This window comes from Dreissena polymorpha, chromosome 5, assembly GCF_020536995.1.
Source record: "Dreissena polymorpha isolate Duluth1 chromosome 5, UMN_Dpol_1.0, whole genome shotgun sequence".
NCBI classification, from domain to species: Eukaryota; Metazoa; Mollusca; class Bivalvia; order Myida; family Dreissenidae; genus Dreissena; species Dreissena polymorpha.
In genome coordinates this window covers 32,160,184-32,184,467 of record NC_068359.1, presented here as the reverse complement: position 1 = coordinate 32,184,467, position 24,284 = coordinate 32,160,184, and the positions used below count along the sequence as shown (strand labels likewise).

The following is a 24,284-nucleotide window of genomic DNA, read 5'->3' as shown; positions in this document are numbered from 1 at the left end:
TTTAAATATGGACAGATGGCAATATGGGCATTGTGCACGTCATTTCATTTTGTTCCTATGTCAAGAATTGTGGTTGCTATGGCAACAAATATAGAAATAAAAAATAATCTGAAAATGGTGGAGTTTCACCGATGAGGGACTTAAATTGCTTGGCAATAGTCTTGTTTTTTGTTGTTGCGCACAAACAGTATGTCACATTTCAGCAGTCAGGTATAATTAAGTAAACATAAACATAAGTTAACTTAAACCATTAACCCTTTCTGCTCAAGAGCAATTTAAAAATGGCTATATTTAGCCAGCATAAAACCAGAACAGGCTGGGAGTAACTTGTGACACTTTGCGCCTTAACTTGATTTTTGCTTAGAAGAGACTATCTTTAAAGGAAAAATACCATAAAAGGCTTAAGCGGAAAGTGTTGTTCCTGATAAGCCTGCAGACTGCACGGGCTAATCTGGGATGACACTTTACCCACATGCATTCCTGCAGACTGCACGGGCTAATCTGGGATGACACTTTACCCACATGCATTCCTGCAGACTGCACAGGCTAATCTGGGATGACACTTTACCCACTTGATTCCTGCAGACTGCACGGGCTAATCTGGGATGACACTTTACCCACATGCATTCCTGCAGACTGCACAGGCTAATCTGGGATGACACTTTACCCACATGCGTTCAATCCCTTTTTCACAGAGCACGGCTCGTATAAATTTACCTTTCATGTACTACAGCTGAAGTGAACAAGGCTCAGCGCCTGGAGTTGTCCCCGAGCGGGGAGGTCAAGCCTTTACAGGAGTCCAGCGCAGGTATTGCATTTTATTTTTGTATTCAGTATATCAATAGAAATGTACACAAAAATATATGAGCCACACTCTGGGAAAACGGGGCTTAATACATGTGCGTTAAGTCCACACATGGGTAGCTGGGACAATACTTTCTGCCTAGACTGGATTTTCACTAACTATAAACGGAAATACCTTAAAAGTGGAAAGTGTTGTCCCTGATTAGCCTCTGCAGACTGTGTTAACCCAAGTTTCCCACAGCAATGCTCATATTCTTATCTTGAATTGAAGTATCATAATTGATAAATGTAAACATATGTTTGAAAGCTATTTGATTGGCCTCATTTGAAGCAGATCATTATCAAAACATGATTTACGCTAGCACTGAAATATTCGAAATATAAAGAAAATTTAGTTTTACTTCAGTTATTACAAACATGTTCACTATATGAAAATGACAAAATAACTATGCAACAAACGATAATTATCCATATGATTAATGAAATCCCCCTGATGATTACTCTATATGATACCTCGCTTTGAAAAAAGTGGCCTGAATGCATGTGCTTTAAGTGTCATCCCAGATTATATAGCCTGTGCTGTCTGCATAGGCTTATCAGGGACGACACTTTCTGTTTAAAGTGGATTTTGGGTTAGAAGAGACTGCCATTTAAAAAAAGAGAAGTTTCGTACCTTATTATCTTGTGTGGACTGCACAGGCTAATCTTGCACAACACTTGATGCACATGCGTTAAGCCCAGTTTTCCCAGAATGAGACTCCAATGATGCCTTTATTTTCGTATCCAAGGAGACGCGCTGTACCCCCAGACAGAGATGCCCAGCGGTAACACCCTGATGGACATGCTGGACGGCGTGATGCTCATGTACCATGTGGCCGCACACAAACAGCTGAAAAAGGTGAGCCTCATTCTGGGAAAACTGGGCTTAATGCATCTGAAAATGTTGGTTCTGATTAGACCTGTGCAGACTGTTGACATGATTTATATCAGGCAGATTTCACTGCAGTGGTATGATATTTATGGTCCACCAGTAACAAGTATTGAATTAGACGCAGACATTCGTTTAAATGGACTTTAGGTGACATTTGACACCACTGAAGATTAATGTATTGTTTTGTCCTTTGTTTAGAGGCATTGTTTTAAAGAACGATAAATATTTTTTTAAATTATATTGATAGAATTTTTTTTGTTTGCAAGAGCACATCCATGTGAATAATTTTGCTCGAATTGTAAAATATTTTTGTCGTTTAATTTTTTTCCTTAACAGATGAATGCATTGAAAGAAAACATTGAAGAATTTACACACTCCTATAAAGACACAGTGAAAAAACTGGCAGCCTGCCCGATAGAGGTAAACCATGTAAATACTTATCATGAATCTTTTCATTATCTTAATTACCAAATTGTTCATTGATATCATATCACTTAGTATATTGTTGTTGTTTTTTAGGCAAAACACATCTGTGTCCAAAGTTGTTGTTTTTCATTACTGGGGTAAGGGGCCTTGGCCTTATTTTTAAGTGTTGAGTCTTGAACAAAATAGGACGGCAAATTTAATAGAAAACAAGTTACAAATGAGATATTAAAAGGAAATTGATCAAAGTTGCATTATTAGATATATTATCTTCATAATTAAAGTAATTATTAAATTTAACAATTAAGTAATTGATCTTATCCTTTTTATAAACTAAAACTGACATCTCAACATCAACACAGTTAAGCCTGTTTAAACCCCTTTTCCCCATACCAATAATCACAAATCTATCAATATGCACATACTGTTTTTTCCCAACTCTATTAATTACCTGCTAATCCAGTAATATCCCGACTTTCATTTTTTAAACGTAAATTTGTGCTTATATTGGTGAAACATGCATTTAAGAATTTCATAAACATAATGGTTCGACATTTTCCAGAAGTATCAAATCAGTTTTGGCGTTTGTAACAATTTACCAATTTGATCAGATGTCACTTATTTCCTGCCTGGATAGGCATTTTACCATGCACCATTGGTAAATAATGAAATGCAATAAGCACACATCAGGTACAGTTCTTAGTCAGTTATAAAAGCCAATCAACACCCAAATTTCCATTGAAATTTAATGCAAAGAGTACAAACTATTTTCTGGAAATTGGGTTAAAGTGAAGCAAATGTTCTGAAAATGAATCATTTTAAGGGTCAGATATCTTGAAAGTAATATTTTGCATCTCCTGTGTCATTGAGGGTTTTCACTTGCATTTAGCAAATACAATGTAGCATACAAATAAATATTGAGATCAGCTAAATTATTTTATTGTCAAAGCTAATTTAGCTTTTGTTTTGACCTGGAAAATTATTGTTTAGACTAATTACACTGCCTATCTTAACCATTGGTGTTAAAATGCACAGGTTATTATGGACACTAAGGGCTTGATTTTGCCATAAAACAAAGATGCAGTTTGCTTTACTTGGAAGAATTTTGCCTTTTTTATGCTCCAAGAAATAAAATTTCGGCGGAGCATATAGTTACCAGTTTGTCCTTCCGTACGTCACACTTTTGTTACAGTTTCTCATAGCGCCTTCACTATTTTACCAATCTCTTACATATTTGGTATGTAGGTACCTTGCATGGACCTCTACCTTTTGATGAGGTTTGAGGTCACTGGGTTCAAGGTCAAGGTCACCAAGGCTAATAATAAAAGATTTTCCGTCACACTTTTGTTACAGTTTCTCATAGCCCTTCAATACTTTACCGATCTCTTTCATATTTGGCATGTAGGTACCTTGCATGGACCTCTACCTTTTGATGACGTTTGAGGTCACTGGGGTCAAGGTCACAGAGGCTAATAATAGATTTTCTGTCACACTTTTTTTACAGTTTCTCATAGCGCCTTCAATACTTTACCGATCTCTTTCATATTTGGCATGTAGGTACCTTGCATGGACCTCTACCTTTTGATGAGGTTTGAGGTCACTGGGGTCAAGGTGAAGGTCACAGAGGCTAATAATAGATTTTTTTTAGGTGGTTATTAACAGATAGATTGACAAAGCGCATCATCGGGGAGCATCCATCAGTTTCACTGATATTCTTGTTTGGGGGGGGGGGGGGGATTTATTTGCCTCGTTGAAAACGGGTGTTTTATAATGTTCAAAACCTTTGATAGCATATCATGACCTGACTTACTTTGAGGAGTTTATATTACATATATATTTTTTTGAAGGTCTGATACATTAAATGACATGTTGTTTCTGTATGCCTTCATTTCTTTGTTTTTATGCCCCCAGTAGGGTGGCATATAGCAGTTGAACTGTCCGTCAGTTCGTCTGTCTGTCTGTCTAACCATCTGTCTTTCTGTCCGTCCGTCCAAAAACTTTAACATTGGCCATAACTTTTGCAATATTGAAGATAGCAACTTGATATTTGGCACGCATGTGTATCTCATGGAGCTGCACATTTTGAGTTGTGAAAGGTCAAGGTCATCCTTCAAGGTCAAAGGTAAAAAAAACAAATCCAAGGGAAGTAACAAGCTTTAAAGGAAGATCATTTCTATTTATCATTTGGCAGGTACAGATCATTTTCACAAGGGAAGTAATATTTTTTAAAGGGATATACTGATTTTTTTTTTTTTTTTTAAATCAAAGCGGTGCAGTAGGGGGCATTGTGTTTCTGACAAACACATCTCTTGTTCCTCAAACGTCACGAGGTTCCTCATAATTGATAATGATTGATCATGTCAGATGAGCGATGTTAGGGATGAGTTGGTGAGAGCGCGCGATGTGTTCCTCAGCAAGATAACGGAGCAGGCCAGGCAGATATGCTGGATCAGGGCGGTCGTGTACTCTAAGGTACTTGCTGATAGTGTGTATGATGATTGCCAATATCTACTTTCAATAGTGAAAGGATGTTTTAATAATACATTAATGTAATGCTTTGTCTTATTGCTTGAAATTTTGGTAGTCTGTAGCAAACGTTATGATGTGAAGGTAAAATGATCCTTGTTTTGGGAAAACGGGGCTTAATGCATGTTCTTAAAGTGATGTCCCAGATTTATACTTTCCTCCTACACTGGATTTTGTTTTGAAGAAATCCTCTTTAGACGAAAAAATTCAATACAAGCGTATGTATCAACCCTGCTCAGCCTGTGCAGATTTCACAGGCTTATCTGGGACAATCATTTAGGCCCATGCATTGATCCCATTTTCCCAGAACGCAGCTCATTTAGTCAATATGATGATTCAATGATCTCCTTTAAACAGTGAAATTATCTGCGAATTATAATGAGTAGTTGTCATTACAATAAATTTAATGCCGGGTCTTGTAGCTTGAAACTTTGATAGAGTCAGTTTCATACTTCAATATAGTAAGAAAGGTCTTTTTAATTTGATTTTCTAAGGTACTTTAACTACAAGCGCCTCAAAATGTGTATCTGAGTGGTAAAAAGTAAATATTAAATAAATAAAAAAACAACTTACAGCATATATGTTCTATTCTAGCAAAAGCAGTTGGACATAGCCTGGCTGTTGAAGGCTGCAATGAAGACGGTCGAGAAGGCGTCGCAGTTCGGGCTTTTGTTCCAGTACATGCCTGAGTTCTATCTCGAAATTTGTATTCATACTCACACTGCCCTGAAGAACTACTTTCAGCCTTATGTCCACTTTGAATCTCTGCCAGGTTAGTTATACCTTCAGATTTGTATTCATACTCACACTGCCCTGAAGAACTACTTTCAGCCTTATGTCCCCTTTGAATCTATACCAGGTGAGCTTGAAGATTTTGGTCATCTTTATAGAGTATGTGTGTTTTGATGCCCCCAAAACATAGGTTCTGGGGGCATATTAAAATTGTAATGTGAGTCCGTCTGTCCGTCCGGATTAGTGTCCGCTCAATAAGTCAAGCAATTGTCAGATCTTCACCAAACTTCATGAAAATGTGTAAGGCAATAAAATCTAGGTCAAGTTTAATAATTTGCAAAATTGACCCATACACTCCTGAGTTACTGCCCTTGAATTATTGTAAAAAAATTTTTTTTTCTCCTTTCCGTTCAATAAGTCTAGCAAATGTCATAGGATCTTCACCAAACTTCATGAAAATGTGAAAAGGCAATAACATCTAGGTCAAGTGTGATAATTGGCCAAATTAACCCAGACACTCCTGAGTTACGGCCCTTGAATCATAAAAAAATTGCATTTTGTTCTCGTTTCCGCTCAATAACTTGACCAATTGTCATCAGATCTTCACCAAACTTCATGAATATGTGTAAGGCAATAACATGTAGGTCAAGTTCGATAATGGGTCAAATTGACCCAGACACTCCTGAGTAACAGCCCTTGAATCATCAAAAAATTATCCAGCAATTGTCATCGGATCTTCACCAAACTTCATAAAAATGTGTAATGCAATAAAATCTAGGTTAAGTTTGATAATCAGCCAAATTTACCCAGTCACTTATGAGTTACAGCCCTTAAATCATAAAAAAATTGCGTTTCCGCTCAAAAAATGCTCATAACTTCTATGTCGCTTCAGATGTAACCTTCATATTTGGTATGCATTTGTATATGGACAAGGCCTTTCCATACGCACACAAATTTTGACCCCCTTGACCTTGAACTTAGGGTCACCGTTTAGGTTTCGAAATCTGCGTTTAGGTTTTGAAAAAGTGTTTTTTGGGGGCATATGTCTTCCTATGGAGACAGTTCTTGGTAAGCCTTCAGTGTCAACCAGCCTTTGAAATATTATTGTCTGCAAGATACTGTACAACAAATATTATGAGTTGGACACTAATTGTTATGCTCCCCCAAAATTTTTCGGGGGAGCATATAGTCGTCGCTTCGTCTGTCCGTGCGTGTGTCCTTTCTTGCACAATTTTTGTCCGGGCTATTTCTCAGCAATTAATGACCGGAGTTCAATTAAAATTTATGGGAAGCTTCACTACCAAGAGGAGATGTGCATATTATCAGCGGGTTCTAGTCAGATGATTTTTTTCACAGAGTTATGACCCTTTGAAATTTTCCATTTACTGTACATATAGTGCAATTCTTGTCCGGGCTATTTTTCAGCAACTAATGACCGGAATTCAATGAAACTTTATGGGAAGCTTCACTACCAAAAGGAGATGTGCATATTATCAGCCAGTTATGGTCCGATTATTTTTCACAGACTTATGGCCCTTTGAAATTTTCCATTAACTGTACATATAGTGCAATTCTTGTCCGGGCGATTTCTCAGCAACTAATGACTGAAATTCAATGAAACTTTATGGGAAGCTTCACTACCAAGAGGAGATGTGCATATTATCAGCCGGTTCACGTCGGATGATTTTTCACAGAGTAATGGCCCTTTGAAATTTTCCATTGTACATATAGTGCAATTCTTGTCCAAGCTATTTCTCAGCAACTTATTACGGGAATTCAATGAAACTTTATGGGAAGCTTCACTACCAACAGGAGATGTGCATATTATCAGCCGGTTATGGTCGGATGATTTTTCACAGGGTTATGGCCCTTTGAAATTTTCTATAAACTGTACATATAGTGCAATTCTTGTCCGGGCTATTTCTCCCCAACTACTGACTGGAATTCAATGAAGCTTTATGGGAAGCTTAACTACCTTGAGGAGATGCGCATGTTATTTGTGGGTTCTGGTTAGATGATTTATTTAGAGAGTTATGGCCCTTTGAAATTTTTAAGTTGCTAAACCATCCATCGTATTATTTTGTCCAAAGTTATGCCCCTCAAGACGTTTCCTTTTATCTAAATATATAGTGCAATATTGTGACAAAAAAAACACTTTGGGGAGCATCGCCCGTCTCTGACGGTTTTTTGTATTTACTTGCAAAAGGTTAAATTTACTTGGATCCTCTCAACCGAGATAGCTTATGTCCAACAAACTGTCTAGTCCAAAGTCTTATATAACACATTATTAAACAATCCACGAAATTAAGATAAAGCGAAAATACCAGATTTCATTAATACACACAATTTTATGTCAACAAACATTAATGAATAAACAGTGAACTTTCATTTGTATTACCTTATCCTGATCAAATTTTATCAAGAAAATAATGAACATATAATTTCATTTAACACAATAAATTACATTGTGAGTCAGTTGAATATTGTAATGTACATGTTATTGTTACTGAATTTTCAGACTACAACGAACTTATGTCAGCGTTCGCCAAGTTCTTGGTGAATCATTTTGCAGATTCCAGGATTGTTCTAGTTGGTGAGTGACATTCAAAGTGTTCTAAGAACAAGAAATTGGAGAGCTTGTATCTGCATAATACTGAAAGTTCCAGTTGTTTTTTCTCACCATTTTGGGAATGGGGCCAGGTCCCTTTGGATTTGGATAAAAGCGTTGTTTTGACTAAAATTGGGAAATTATTGCTGTTACTTTTTGCTAATAAATGCTGTGATATTGAGAATAAAAGTGATTCCAATATTTATTTACTAAGTTTTAACTTGCATAGCTTGATGGGACAACTTTTTGTTGAGATTTATTTTTGAAACCTTCAGTTGGGAATTAATAGGCTCCATTTGGGAAAAATATGTACTTTTTTCCATTAGAAATGGGCCCCCTTACAGGCCCCAAATTTGAACGAAAATTCTTAATTAATAAGATAAGGATACAAATTTCATAATTGTTTTATCAATTATAAACTGTCCATGTTAAACTTGGGAGGTATAATTTCTCTGCTAAGACAAACGTCCAGGGTTGAGAAAGTGTCCAGAACCAATTTTGATGTCAATGTGAATTCAAGGAAAACATTACAGAGGGTATCAGGCAATAACAAGGCATCTTTTATTCTGCTCGTCTGATCAAATTTTGCATCTCGTGTATATTTATCAAATCAATTTAACTTGGTGGTATACTGTTAGAGTGTTTGAAAATTTGACTGGAAATGGATGTTACAAAGACGCATGCAAAGTCTGAATTTGATTAATCTGTAAAAGATAAGTTTCATTTCAAATAGCTTGAAAAAATTGATGTAACAATTGGTAAAGACACATGAAAGGCTAGGTGACGATTTTGTCATTGTGCAAGCTTTGCCATAAACAAGTAAATTATGGCAGTACAGGTCTACATTCCTGTCACTATGTTTATTAATGTTGACGTATAAAAAAGTCATTATTTACTGGCCATTAATCGAAACTAATTTATACTTAGGTCTCTTCATAATGAACTATTTTTATGTTGCCTATTAAGATACAGTTTGGTGAGTTGACTTTCTTTATGTAGTGTTATAAAGAGCGTTTGGCAAGTAGTTTTTCTACTGGCTGAAAAGTTCCTCATTTTCTTAAAAATTTGGATTCTCATCCCAGCGAGAATATGTCAGATATTCTCCTTGAACTTATTTCATGGTTGTGAGAAGTTGGAATGACCTACAACTTTAGGTTTAATATTCTCAATTTACTTTTTATGCCCCCCTTCGAAGAAGAGGGAGTATATTTTTTGCTGGATGTCGGTCTGTCTGTTGGTAGACCAGTTCGTTTCTGATCAATAACTCATCAACGTATTGACCGATTGGCTTGATACTCCACATGTGCATTGGCCTGGGAAAGTAGATGACCCCTATTGAAATTGGGGTCACTAGTTCAAAGCCCTGTTTGGGGGGCCTTTGTCTCTTTGTTCTCTCTGACCACAGAGCGCTTGTTCCTTCAGAGTTGTAATAAGTTACGTTGCTGGTTTCTATTTCATGATACTTACAGATACTCGGGACAGCATAATCCAGGCGTTGGCATGCTTCACCTGCTATCAACACTCCCTAAAGTTCCTAGAATCACTGCCTTTAGCAACGTAAGCACTTAAATATCTTAAGTTAATGAACACAATATTCTTTACAGTTATGGTAAAGTTAACAGTTTTTTATAATGTGATATTTTTGATATGCATTCCCTAACTTGTATGTTTCTTAGCAGTCTTTAAAAAATTACAATTTTGAAAGTTTAAGCTAGACGAAAATCGTGTTCATTCTTCGTCAAATATAAATTATGTTCTGTTTATTGTATAATTAATTTGATAAATAAATCTAGGAATGCAATTTAATATCATGAAGTACTATACACCTGCTGCTAGAAATAAATTTAACATAATCATTAGCTCCGAGAAGAAAAGGTGGTCAGTTCAGGAGTATTGCTATGTTCTCGTATTATGCTTTTGAAAGAAGAAATGCGTCGCTGAATAGCAGTGTATTATCAATAGCTGTACCATTACATATGTATGTTTGATTATTCATTGTATGTGTTTTGAAATTGTGTGACTATATGATGTTATTATCCCCCGCCATATGCGGAGGGATATTGTTTTGGCGTTGTCTGTCCTTCTTTCCGTCCGTCCGTCCGGAGCCATATCTTGGAAGTGCTCTGGTGGATTTCATTGAAACTTGGTATGAGTATATATATGGATAATAGGATGATGCACGCACAATGGCATTGTACACCATCTGATAATAACAGAGTTATGGCCCTTTGTATCTTGAAAAAATGCTTTTTTGTGTGTCCAAAGCCATATCTTGGAAGTGCTTTGGCAGATTTCATTGAAACTTGGTATGAGTGTCCAGAAGCATATTGGCGGGGGATATCAATTCAACAAATTTGCTTGTTTGTACTTGCAAGAGCCGTAGCCAACATAGCAATAAACATGAATCATGAAGTCCATGTATTGTTTTTGGTGCGGTGTCCAGTTGCCCGCAGCTATTGCGCAACCTGATAGCTCCATACGAGGGGCGGTCGTGGGCCCAGACCAACTGGATATTGGTCAGGATCTGGAAGGTACACTTGCTACAGCTATCTCTTTCCTTCTGTTGAAAGTACCTGTGTTGGGCTTTTTCCAGTTGTGGAAAAAGTACAATACCAAGCACATTGAAAGAGTACAAAACCAAGCACATTGAAAAAGTATAAAACCAAGCACATTGAAAAAGTACAATACCAAGCACATTGAAAAAGTACAATACCAAGCACATTGAAAAAAGGACAATACTAAGCATATTGAAAAAAGGTTCAATGCCAAGCACATTGAAAAAGTACAATACCAAGCACATTGAAAAAGTACAATACCAAGCACATTGAAAAAAGTACAATACTAAGCATATTGAAAAAAGGTTCAATGCCAAGCACATTGAAAAAGTACAATACCAAGCACATTGAAAAAGTACAAAACCAAGCACATTGAAAAAGTACAATACCAAGCACATAAAAAAGCCCCATAATTCTCAATCTGGAGATTTCACGACACGCATTTTCCCAATTTAAGTTGTTTTTTTTTGCACTAATTTTCCCCAAATTTGGCATAATAAATAAAAAGAAATAAATAATAATAAAAAATATCAGGTTAATCTTATAAAAAAAAATATACTGGTCAACTGAACGTTTTGGTAGGTTAACCGGTTAACCTCTTGCATTCCTAATTAAAACACAGAGGAGACATATTATTAAACATAGATGAGCAAAATATTTGAAACACAGAGGAGCACTATGATTAAAACATAAAGGGGCAGAATTATTCAAACATAAAGGAGCTCTATCCTAAAAACAGAAAAGAGCGCAATCATTTGCAAAATCAAGGGACATAAGCAATGTTCAGTCTTATGACAAGGGAACAAGATTGTTGATTTCTGAATGCTCAATGGCAGCTGATTGTAAGAGCCTTGATCTGGGAAAACTTGGCTTAATGCATGTGCTTAAAGCGTCATCCAGATTAGCCTGTGCTAAAGGAACTTGTTATTCAGGGACGACACTTACACCTACATTGGATTTTTACTAAGAAGAGACTTGCATGAACAAAAGACACCATAATGAGCAGAAAGTGTTGTTCCTTATAAGCCTGTGCAGACTGCACAGGCTTATTTGAGATGACACTTTATGCACATGTATTAAGCCCAGTTTTCCCATAACAAGGGGCATCACTACAAGTACACGCTTTGTTACTAGGGCTGCGGGTTTGGATTTCGATACACACATCTGCCTCACCTCGTGCCTTCCAAAGTGCAGCTCACGGAGTTCGGGTCAGCCAGTCTTCAGAGTGAGTCACTCAAACATCCTAGCCAAAGACCTGGGCTTAATGCATGAGTGTAAAGTGTAGTCCCATATTAGCCTATGCAGTGTGCACAGGCTATTCAGGCATGACACTTTCTGCTTTTATGGAATTTTTGTTTAAAAGAAGTCTTTTCTAAACAAAAATCTAGTTTAGGCAGAAAGTGTCGTGCTGACTGCACAAGAAATCTTGAGACAACACTTAACGCACATGCATTTAGTCTGGTCTTTCCAGAATTAAGGTGATTTGCAAATTGATAGACAACATATTATTCATTTATACCTACTCACTTCGCTAGAATAGGTTCTTGGTGACTTACGGCTATTTTTATTTGACTTAAAAGAAAAAAGTTTTTTTCACATGAGTCGATTATTTACAAAATGAAATGGCATCTGAGCCTGCTCTTTCTTTTTGTAAAACCTCCTATTCTTGTAATGTGTTAACTGTTTACTTTTACAGGAACATTTTCTCAGTTTCTTTTACACATTAAATTGGGCCTCACTCTGGAAAAATGGGGCTTAATGCTTGTGCATACCAGATTAGACTGTGCAGACCACACAGGCTAATGAGTGATGACACTATCAGCCTCAAATGGATATTTGCTAAGGAGATAGTTCCTTTAAACAAAAAATAACATCACAGCGAAGTGTCGTCCGTGATTAGTTTCAGCAGTCTGCACAGGCTTATCTGGGACGACACTTTCTGCACATGAATTTAGCCCCGCTTTCTCAGATCCCAGCTCAATTGAACCCGTTTCCCCATAAGAAGAAAAGTGAAATGGCTTTTGCAAGCAACATAAAACCAGATCAGCCTACGAGTAACTTGCAGTCTGTTCAGGTTTTATGCTGCTATCTGCGTCTCATCAGTATCTAGGGATTATAAATGATGCCTTTAAAACTTGAATCTGGTAAGAAAGGTCTTTAATAAAATTTAAGTTGCTAAGGGACAACAAATACGTAAAAATACGTATCTAAGTGGTAAAGGGTTAATTAATTCAATGATGGTGCTGCTTTTCAACAGAGCCATGTCCCTCCACCAAGTTCCAGGGACTACTTGCGGATATTCTGCAGAATGAGTGCGAGCTGGCCACACGTTTCATTGACACCTTGTTGAACCAGCTCAACTGGTCCTTCTCAGAGTTCATTGGGATCCTCCAAGAGGTATGTGTTAAATACATTTGAGCCTTGCTCTGGGAATATGGGGCTTAATGCATGTGCGTAAAGTGTCGTCCCAGATTAGCCTGTGCAGTCTGCACAGGCTTATCACGGACGACACTTTCCGCTTTCATGGTATTTTTCGTTTAAAGGATAATTTCGTTTAACGGATAATCTAGTTTAAGCGGAAAGTGTCGTCCCAGATAAGCCTGTGCGGACTGCACAGGCTAATCTGGGACGACACTTTACGCACATGCATTAAGCCCAATTTTCTCAGAACAAGACACAAATTGTTGTCCCAGATAAATATGCGCAGTCCGCGCCAGCTTATCACGGACAACACTTTCCGCTGTCATGTTGTTTTTCGTTTAAAGGAAGTCTCTCAGCAAAAATCCAGTTAAGGAAAAAAGTGTCTTCCCTGTGTGGACTTTGCACATGGATTTAGCCTGGTTTTCTTTGAGCGGCTTATTTTTAAATGGAATTTAAAATTGTAAGAGCAACATCACATTTCAGTAGTATTTATATAGCTTTTTTATGCAGAGCAAATTTATAGGAATGATTGGAAATCAACATTTTCCATGGTCCATGCATGTGTTAAGTACCCTAATTACTACTAGCACTATTTATAAGCACAAAGAGTTGTTACCTTGTACAATTTGCATGATATACCTATAGTTCAACAATTTCTTCATTGAAAAGAAGAGACCTGTTTAGTTAATTTTAATACTTTCAAATGATTTGAAATACTTTGAATATAATCGTTTCAAATTATAAATTCTAATCTTATCATGCACGTATTTCATCTTTTTTATTTATCTTTAAAATGCATATTTGCAGATCCAGACAGCCATATCTCGACTAGAAAGAAAGGTTTTGTTGGAGAACCGTCAGTTGAAGATCTGTGGAACATGTTTCGAGATCTCGTCCGGACTCTTTCGAGTACTTGAGATGGTGGTTGCTATAGCGCCCAATCTGTTTACTGATTGGTCGAAACCTTCAGCAGAACTCCTTCTGCACAGACTTATACAGGTACAGCATACCGTACTTTCAACTTAACAAAATGGTGGCCGCTATACATTGATACAGGGCTGCTCTGAGAGCTTACTTGCAAAATTAAGTTCCAAGTTGATTTGTGCTTGTTCTTGCATCGTAAGGTATTATGATTACTTTTTGAGTGATCAAATAAGCTGTGGTTTTATAATATGAAAATGGTTTTCCAATTAATACAGTAGTACTTATCTGAAAGTCATCTTACAATATCATTTGACATAGTATCCTATGGTTGTTTATGAAAAATGAGCCTAGTCGTGAGAAAATTAGTTTTATGCCATGGTCTGTCACCATAGGTCCAAACCAACCTGTACAAAGGAGATAAATGGGGTCATAACCTTATTGATTATCATGGTAAATGCATGGGTTTATAGTCTGATTATGATACTAGACTCATTTTCAACTGACTTTGACATTTACTTCCCGATCACTGGGATATAAGTAGTTTGTTTTAACTTTACATTCGGTGCAGTATGCAGCCACTGCAAATTGGCTAATTTCCTTCATTGAAACTCCTGGGTAGAGAGGAGCAAGCATGGGATTAATTATTTGCCCATGAAAACTCTGTGGTCTGAGCGGGATTCAAACCAGGGACCTCTCCATTCCTAGACCAGCATCCTACCACCAGGGTCCCACATAAATGTTCACATTTATGCTATTCATTTTCTTGTCATATTTGAGCTGCAGCATGCGAAAATGGGTCTTATGCTTTATGTGGCCAGCCTAGCTGCAGATCAGCCTGCGCATTTACATAGACTAGTCAGGAGCTACCCTGTCTCATTATGAAATCACCACACCTCGGGTGACTAATATATCAGACAGGGTTGCTCCTGACCAGTCTGAGCAGATAAGAGGCTTGAATGGAGCTACAATGGCGGCATATGGCCCTAATAATATTGTCACATGATGCGGCTTTAATGAAATTAGAGGGACTTATGGATATGAGTCGTGTTCTGAGAAAACTGGGCATAATGCATGTGGGTAAAGTGTCGTCCCAGATTTGCATAGGCTAATCAGGGACACTTTTCACTTTTATGACATTTTTTCATTAAAATGAAGTATCTTCTTAGCAAAAATCCAATTAAGGCGGACTGCACATGCTAATCTAGGACGACACTTTACGCACATTCATTATGCCCTGTTTACTAAGAACGGGACTCATACTATCCTGCAATGTTTTCCCAGCTGATGTGCCTGGTGCTCACGAGGATAACTCAGAAGAATGGAATGTTTGACAGTGTCGTGTCCCTGTATATTACTGGTGAGTTTCCTTCCCAGGGGTGATATTCACAAAGAATATTAGGGTAATCTTAAGTGAAGGAGCTCTTAAGTAAATCTGATGTTTTTTGCTTACAAATGGTATAAATATTACTCAACGTAGTAATATGTACTTGTTAAAAAAAAAATTTAAGTACCTGAAAATGACACATCAAGAGAGTTAAAGAATTTCATGAATTTAAGGAATTTTCTAATGTAGGTAAACCGTCTGGTGCTTTGTGAAAATGGGCCCTGGACTTTGTTTTTTTAGCTCAACTAAAAATTACCTGCAAACTGTAAGCGTTTGTGATCCCCTTTTGTTTGTTACATTTACTGTGTTAGCACTCTATAGAACCACATTTTTTGCCTAATTTTCATGCTAGTTGGTCAGAAAATGTTATGTCTTGGAAAGTTAGGAACTGAATTATGTTGGATTAGAAATGTGCTCCCTAGTTCAAGTTAAAGAAAAATCCTGTGAATTCACTTTTGTGAACCAAACAACATGAACTATTGTCTAAGCATTCATGTCAAAGGTATCTCGAACAAGTTTGGACATTTTTCAACTGGGTTAATAACTATGGCAGCCAGGCGGCAGGGCAGTTTTCCTTGCAAAATTTTGAAACAAATGTTTTTGTCAAATGTTCATGAAACAGAACAAAGCTGACAATTATATATTTTTTTTAATCTCAACATATTAGTAATTAAGAGCAAATCATTTCACCATAAATGTTTCAATACCTCACAATGTACTATTTTAATCTTCACATGCATGTGGGACACACTCTGAAAAGGGGGTTTAATGCATGTCAGTAAAAGTGTCGTTCTAGATTAGGCTGTTAAGTCCGCACAGGCTAATCAGGGATGACACTTTCCGCTTTTATGATTTTATTCTTTAAAAGAAAGTCTCTTCTTAGCAAAAATCCAGTTTAGGCCGAAAATATCGTCCCTGATTATAGCTTTTGCGAACTGCACAGGCTAATCTTGGATGGCACTTTGCGCACATACATAAAACCCCCTTTTCACAGAGCATGTCCCATATGTATTGCAGGCTTGGAGAGTGTGACCCACTACCCGATGTTGTCAGTCATTGCCGGAATCCTTATCACCCTTCTACAGAAAACAGACCTGGAATGGTAAGTCAGTTTGTTTACAGACTGGTTGTGATTGCTTTTGCGATTGCATAATCAGTTTGAATTCTTACGTATTGTCATCTTAGGCCATTTTGAGCTTAGAGGAGTTTTCAACGCATTAAGACTATTGAGTAACAGCATTATGGTGTAGGAAATAAAACAATCATGAATTTGTTCATATTGTGGTATACAAGTGTACTTTTATGTCATTTTTAGCTCATCTATTTTTTGGCGTCGGCGTTGGCGTCCGGTTAAGTTTTGCGTTTAGGTCCACTTTTCTCAGAAAGTATCAATGCTATTGCATTAAAACTTGGTACACTTACTTACTATCATGAGGGGACTGGGTAGGCAAAGTAAGATAACTCTGGCGTGCATTTTGACAGAATTATGTGCCCTTTTTATACTTAGAAAATTGAAAATTTTGGTTAAGTTTTGTGTTTAGGTCCATTTTATTCCTTAAGTATCAAAGCTATTGCTTTCCTACTTGCAACACTTACTAACTATCATAAGGGGACTGTGCAGGCAAAGTTATGTAACTCTGACTGGCATTTTGACAGAATTATGTGCCTTTTTTATACTTAAAAAATTGAAAATTTGGTTAAGTTTTGTGTTTAGGTCCACTTTATTCCTACAGTATCAAAGCTATTGCTTTCATACTTGCAACACTTATTAACTATCATAAGGGGACTGTGCAGGCAAAGTTATGTAACTCTGACTGGCATTTGGACGGAATTATGGGCCTTTTATACTTAGAAAATTGAAAATTTGGTTAAGTTTTGTGTTTTGGTCCACTTTACCCCTAAAGTATCATAGATATTGCTTTCATACTTGGAACACTCGCAAACTATCATAAGGGTACAGTAAAAGGACAAGTTGCATAACTCTGGTTGTCATTTTTACGGACTTATGGCCCTTTTTTTAGTTAGTAACTTTGAATATATGGTTAAATTTTGTGTTTCGATCCACTTTACTTCTAAAGTATCACGGCTATTGCTTTCAAACTTCAAATACTTTCATGCTATCATGAGGTTACTGTACCTGGCAAGTTGAATTTTACCTTGACCTTTGAATGACCTTGACTCTCAAGGTCAACTTATTAAATTTTGCTAAAATTGCCATAACTTCTTTATTTATGATTAGATTTGATTGATACTTTGACAAAACTACTCTTACCTGACATACCACAATAGACTCCACCCAAACCATTCCCCGTGCCCTCTCCCCCCCCCCCCCCCCCCCCCCCCCCGAATCCTCCCCCCTCCCTAATTTTTAACTTTTTTTTTTTAAGATCATCTCACAAATGACCACACTTTACCCCCCCCCCCCACCCCACCCCCCACCAATGTTGTTTTTTTAAACGGTTAAAAAACACAAATATCAAATATTTATTTTTATTATTTTATTTTTGAAATACCGTCCAACCATCGCACCCAAGAATCCCCTCCCCCCCCCCCCCACCCCACCCCCGAATTTTTTTTAATTTTTTTTGCATTTTTTTTCCACATTTTTGGAAGATAATGTAATAAATGTCCACACCCCCACACTATACACCCCTCTTCACTCCACCCCTCCCTCCTTTGTGATTGAAATTGAGAGTCCCTTCACCTTTAAAAAGAAAATAGATGAGCGGTCTGCACCCGCAAGGCGGTGCTCTTGTTTATGTCCCCCACCACTATAGTGGGAACATATTGTTTTTGCCCTGTCTGTTGGTTTGTTTGTTTGTTTGTTTGTGTGTTTGCTCCAACTTTAACATTTTGGAATAACTTTTGCAATATTGAAGATAGCAACTTCATATTTGGCATGCATGTGTATCTCATGGAGCTGCACATTTTTAGTGGTGAAAGGTCAAGGTCATCCTTTAAGGTCGAAGGTCAAATATATAGCTTCAAAGCGGCGCAAAAAGGGGACATAGTGTTTCTGACAAACACATATCTTGTTTCTTCATATCATTTGGGACTTGTTATTTCAGTTTATAATTTTCTTACAACACAAGCAAATGCTTTTGGAATCTGAAAGAAAAAAAACACATTGTTGATCTGTTGAAAACAGAAAATTTTGCTTGTAATAAAAATAGATGGACTTATAAATAATTAGTTCTCTTTTTTCAGCCGGCAGAAGGTGACCAGAGTCCTTCTATCAGACGCTGGATTTCAAATGTCCAGTTTGGTGTTCATGCTTGGTGGAGATGGTAACACACAAGCAGAAGGCGGGGCATCTAGCAAGAAAAAAGAGAAGCCCTTCAACTTTTGTGATTGTACATACCTCTTGCTTAATACTTGGTCAATTTGCTTTCGCATGAGATGATTTTAGTGCTAGCTTTAAATCATAGTATTAATGAAAGTGCAATTCTGCAAGAAGCTGACAAAACGTTCATTTTTATAGCATTTGTATTAAGACTTAAGAAATGATGATTTAGCTTGCAAAATATATACTGAGTTCATCAAGATAATTTGATTTTCACTTCACATTGGTCTACTCATTACATTAGGAATCTTTGTCATATATGAGCCGTGATATGCGAAAAGGGGTTTTATGTCCTTTGCATGCCTGTGTCGCTGCAGGTCAGCTTAGGAGAACACACATTCACACAATCCAAATATTGAATGACTTTATAGAGGACAGCGTAGCTCCTGACCAGACTGTGCACATGTGAAGGCTTGTATGGAGCTACACTTGCCGCATTTGTCATTAGACCCATTTTTGCAGCACACAGCGTGTTAATATATATATATATATATATATATTATTTTTTTTTGTCCCCTACCAGTGAAACTGGAGGGGACTTATAATTGCGCTCTGTGAGTTGGTCACACTTTTCTGGATCCTGAGATAACATTAAGAGTTCTTCATATTTTTTCATGAAACTTGAAACATGGACAGATGGCAATATGGAGATATGCACGTCATTTCATTTTGTCCCTACGTCAAGAATTCTGGTTGCTATGGCAACAAATAGACTAGAAATATTGCTGAAAATGGTGGATCCTCCAATAACTTAAAAAGTTCTTCATATTTTTTCATGAAACTTGAAACATGAATAGATGGCAATATGGAGATTATGCATGTCGTTTCATTTTGTTCCTATGTCAAGAATTATGGTTGCTATGGCAACAAATAGACTAGAAATATTGCTGAAAATGGTGGAGTTTCTCCAGTAGGGGACCATATTGCTTGGCAATAGTCTTGTTTTTTGTGCATTGCAGTTAAGGAGGTTTCAGAAGAGGAAGTTGCAAGCCTGAACTTGCTGGTAAGATGCCTACAAGAGCACCTGGTCACGTTCCAGCGGCAGGACACGGACATCCACGAAGATGAATTGTGTCAGATCTGCTATGCAAACAGGGTGACCACCGCATTCATACCTTGTGGCCATCATTCATGCAAGTAAGCGTTAGCTTAACCCTTTTCCACTTAGAAGCAAAGAGAAAATGGCTATGTGCAAACAGCATAAAACCAGAACAGACTGCGCAGTCTGTTCAGGTTTTATGCTGTTTGCTGCTCATCAGTATCTAAGGGATGAAAATGTAGCCTTTAAAACTTGAATCTAGTTAGAAGGGTCTTTAATTAAATGGAACTTTCTATGGGACTACAAATGCTGCGTCAAAATACGTATCTATCAGGGGCGTAGATAACCTCCCAACATTGGGGGGGTGGTCCAATTTCTGTACTGGGAACATAAAGAGGTTCGTTTGAGAGGGTTGTCCTCTCCCGTGGTTCAGAAAAAAAATTAATTACAATTAATATGGTGCGTTTTGGGGGAACTTTCATGTTGATATAAATGTTATTTTCTTTCCAAAAACTCTTAATTACAACATAAAATTCATCAATCAGAGTTTACTGATGTACTTAGAGAACAAAAATATTTTCAAACTAATTACTGTTTTTCACGCGTATATTTACTCAAAATTGTTTAAAGTGGCAGTTACCTTTGAATTAAAGCGATCAATTAAAATTAAAAGAATCGCCTGTCCCTAATCAAAACACTGACAGTGCAATCACGGAAAAGAACAATGAAACAATTAACGCAATGACATTTACCCCGGCCCCTAGTTTATGACACCTAACAAGGGATATTAAACATCACTATTGGCAACCTCAGAGCAGACGGAGAGGGGACACATGGCTTCTGCACTGACGGCGCGTGATTACAAAAATACTGGTTTTGGGGCGGCAATTTTTGGGGGATTTTACGTTTATTTATATAACGATGACTAGCTGAAATATTGGGGGGCGGCTGCCCCCCCTGCCCCCCCATTATCTACGCCCCTGCCTATGTAGGAAAGGATTAATATGTGTAGATGGATCGTTCGGTAATTTAACATATTAGCCGAGCTCTGGGAAAATGGGGCTTCATGCATGTGTGCAAAGGGTCGTCCCAGAAGGCTTCATGCATGTGTGCAAAGGGTGGTCCCAGAAGGCTTCATGCATGTGCGCAAAGGGTCGTCCCAGAAGGCTTCATGCATGTGCGCAAAGGGTCGTCCCAGAATAGCTTGCGCAGTCCACTACACTTTCTGGCTCAACTGGATTTTCACTAAAAAGATCAACAGATGCAAGATTGCATGAGCTATAAGTCCCATTTTTGCATGCCGTAGTACAAATTCAGTATATTTGTTGTTTTCAGGTCGTGTATTGACCACCAGATGCATTTATGCTGTCTACTATAAATTAATGCAAGGTTTCGAGGGCTATAAGTCCCATTTTTGCATGCCGTAGTTCAAATTCAGTATATTTGTTGTTTTCAGGTCGTGTATTGACCACCAGATGCATTTATGCTGTCTACTATAAATTAATGCAAGGTTTCGAGGGCTATAAGTCCCATTTTTGCATGCCGTAGTACAAATTCAGTATATTTGTTGTTTTCAGGTCGTGTATTGACCACCAGATGCATTTATGCTGTCTACTATAAATTAATGCAAGGTTTCGAGGGCTACAAGTCCCATTTTTGCATGCCGTAGTACAAATTCAGTATCCTTGTTGTTTTCAGGTCGTGTATTGACCACCAGATGCTCATTAAGAAGGAGTGTTTCTTCTGTAAGGCAGAGGTCATTAGTGTGGTATCCATGGCAACCTGATGAACAGCTTGTTGCTAGGTTTGCAGCGTGAAATACTTCTCTGTGTACCATAGCTTGTGGCTTTTGTGTTTGGAATGTTTTATTTCTGAAATATAAGACAGTTAAAAAAAACACTCATTTTTAGCTCACCTGTCACGAAGTGACACGGTGAGCTTATGTAATAGTGTGATGTCTGGCATCTGTCGTGTGCATTCATGCGTGCGTGCGTCCGTCAACAATTTGTTCGTGTAGACAGTAGAGGCCACAGTTTTCATCCAATCTTTATGAATTTTGGTCAAAATGTTAATCTTGATGAAATCTGGGTTGGGAATGTATTTGGGTCATCTGGGGTCAGAAACTAGGTCACTAGGTCAAATCACAGAAAAACCTTGTGTAGACAATAGAGGTCATAGTTTTCATCTGATCTTAATGAAATATGGTCAAAATGTTTATCTTGATAATATCTGATTTTGGATCGTATATGGGTCATCTGAGGTCAAAAATTAGGTAACCAGGCCAATTCTAGTAAAACCTTGTGTAGATGAAAGAGGTCACAGTTTTCATCACTTCTTAATGAAATGTTGTCAGAATGTATTAATTGATGAAATCTAGCTTGGGATTGTATATGGGTCATCTGAGGTAATAAAGTAGGTCAACTGGTCAAATCATAGTAAAACTTGTCAGGTGAGCGATTCAGAGCCATCATGGCCCTCTTGTTTAATTTCCCGTGTTAGTGGCTTCAATCTGTGGATGTTTTCTGAACAATCAGTTAATATTGTGTACACTTCGGTCTTACTGACCTGTGTACTAATGCGAAAGGAATTGTGGGTAGCACTTCTTTTATGAGTGAAACGTGAAAGTGAAAGTAGGTCAGGTAATCGTGCTTCTGACAATCGCTATCAGTCTTAATAGAGATTCAAAATCACATTTAAACATAATTAAATAACATTTCTTTAAACAACATTCCGTTTTAAACACACAATAAAAAACGATTTTTCCTTCATTATTAATATTTTCATTCCTACGCAGAACTAATTTGGCGGAAGCATAATTCCCCAAACAAGGGGAATGTGATGCGTCTTAGTATAGAGGTGACAGTAACATAGTGACGTCACCATCTATGTATAGAATGATCAGTTAAAAAAGTCAGCCATTTTTGTATTACCCAAAGCTGCATAAGATTATTCACAAGGATTGTTTTTATGGTGCTTTTGTACATGAAGTGAATCTTTTGATTTTTGTATTTGTTCAACTTTCATAGCATGCCTGTGTTGATTTTCTGTAATAAGCTCTACTCAATTATTTTGAGCAGCTTCCTATTAAAATGAAGCAGACAAAAATTATTTATTTCGAAGCTGTAAACTACTAAAAATACTTGGTATATTGTTAATGTTAAATGACGCCTAAATACATTTATTTGATCAATTGACTCTCTCAGTTAAACAAATACTGATGTTTGTTTTTTTTTTTGCATGTGGTTATATTTTCTCTTGTTGAATAAGTTTTTCCTTCTGTAGAAGTGTGATATTTAAATATTATACTTTGTGTACAAAATCCATTATTATATTTGTAAAACTATGAAGTGCCAAAATGTTATACAATGTGAAGCTAATGAAATCGTGCTTGATGTGATATGTTGATGTGGAAGTTTGGAAAAAATTATAATAAAAACAATGCACATGTATGAGTTTGTAATAGACTGCATTAATCTTTTTTGTTTCAAATATCGTAGTTAAATATTTTTATTTATAATGCGGAACCTTGGATCGCCTATATAGAGGCAATGTAATGTTCAGTGGATAACTTGTTCAATAAAATAACAATGTTTTATATTTTTTCATTCGAAACTTCACTTTTATTATCTTAATGTTGTTGATTGGGATATGCTAACAATTGTTATGAAACAAAATATATTTAACGATGACAACATATCTACTCTTGATATCATAACTGTGATGAAAGAGTGATAGTTTAATTACAGATTGTGATTGGTACACAATATTATCGCGTGTGATTGGTACACAATATGTGATGGACATCATGATAGCTGTATTACAAATTGTGATTGGTACACAATATTTTCTCATGTGATTGGTACAAAAAATTATGTAATGTGATTGGTACACAATAATAATATTGTGTGATGTAATATTTGTGATTGGAACACAGTATTATCTCTGTGATTGGTACACACTTTTACCTACTGTGATTGGTACACAATATTATCTTGTGTTATTGGTACACAATATTATCTCGGCTGATTGGTACACAATATTATCTTGCATGATTGGCACTCAATATTATCTTGCATGATTGGTACACAATACTATCTTGTGTTATTGGTACGCAATATTATCTTGCGTAATTGGTACACAGTATTATCGCGTGTGATTGGTGCACAAAATGTGATGGATGTCATGATAGTTGTATTACAGATTGTGATCGGTACACAATATTTTATAATGTGATTGGTACAAATATTATGTAATGTGATTGGTACACAAGAATATATTGTAAGGTTGGTACATAATATTATATTTGTGATTGGTACACAATATTTTCTCTGTGATTGATACACACTATTACCTCCTGTGATTGATACACAATCTTATCTCGTGGGATTGGTACACAATATTATCACGCGTGATTGGTACACAATATTATCTTGCATGATTGGTACACAATAATATATATATATATATATATATATATATATATATATATATATTGTGTGATTGGTACACAATATTATCGCACATGATTGGTACACAATATAATCTCGTGTGATTGGTATGCAATATAATCTCATGTGATTGGTACACACTATTA

The 24,284-nt window shown here is 36.9% G+C and overlaps 1 protein-coding gene across 4 annotated transcripts in view; it reads left to right on the top strand.

Annotated features, from left to right (window-relative positions):
- The window catches only part of LOC127881759 (E3 ubiquitin-protein ligase RNF123-like), a 75,146-nt gene extending 52,007 nt beyond the window's left edge, over window positions 1–23,139 (top strand). For all 4 annotated transcript variants that reach the window (XM_052429860.1, XM_052429861.1, XM_052429863.1 and 1 more), the window contains exons 21-36: window positions 734–808; window positions 1,593–1,702; window positions 2,072–2,155; window positions 4,523–4,630; window positions 5,279–5,456; window positions 7,935–8,009; window positions 9,494–9,581; window positions 10,468–10,555; window positions 11,714–11,804; window positions 12,837–12,976; window positions 13,808–13,999; window positions 15,206–15,281; window positions 16,326–16,410; window positions 18,516–18,661; window positions 19,611–19,788; window positions 21,389–23,139. In XM_052429860.1, coding sequence (XP_052285820.1) covers window positions 734–808; window positions 1,593–1,702; window positions 2,072–2,155; window positions 4,523–4,630; window positions 5,279–5,456; window positions 7,935–8,009; window positions 9,494–9,581; window positions 10,468–10,555; window positions 11,714–11,804; window positions 12,837–12,976; window positions 13,808–13,999; window positions 15,206–15,281; window positions 16,326–16,410; window positions 18,516–18,661; window positions 19,611–19,788; window positions 21,389–21,476 — 1,802 coding nt within the window. In that variant the 3' untranslated portion in view covers window positions 21,477–23,139. The remainder of the gene's footprint in view (window positions 1–733; window positions 809–1,592; window positions 1,703–2,071; window positions 2,156–4,522; window positions 4,631–5,278; window positions 5,457–7,934; window positions 8,010–9,493; window positions 9,582–10,467; window positions 10,556–11,713; window positions 11,805–12,836; window positions 12,977–13,807; window positions 14,000–15,205; window positions 15,282–16,325; window positions 16,411–18,515; window positions 18,662–19,610; window positions 19,789–21,388) is intronic.
- The last annotated feature ends 1,145 nt before the right edge of the window (window positions 23,140–24,284 follow it).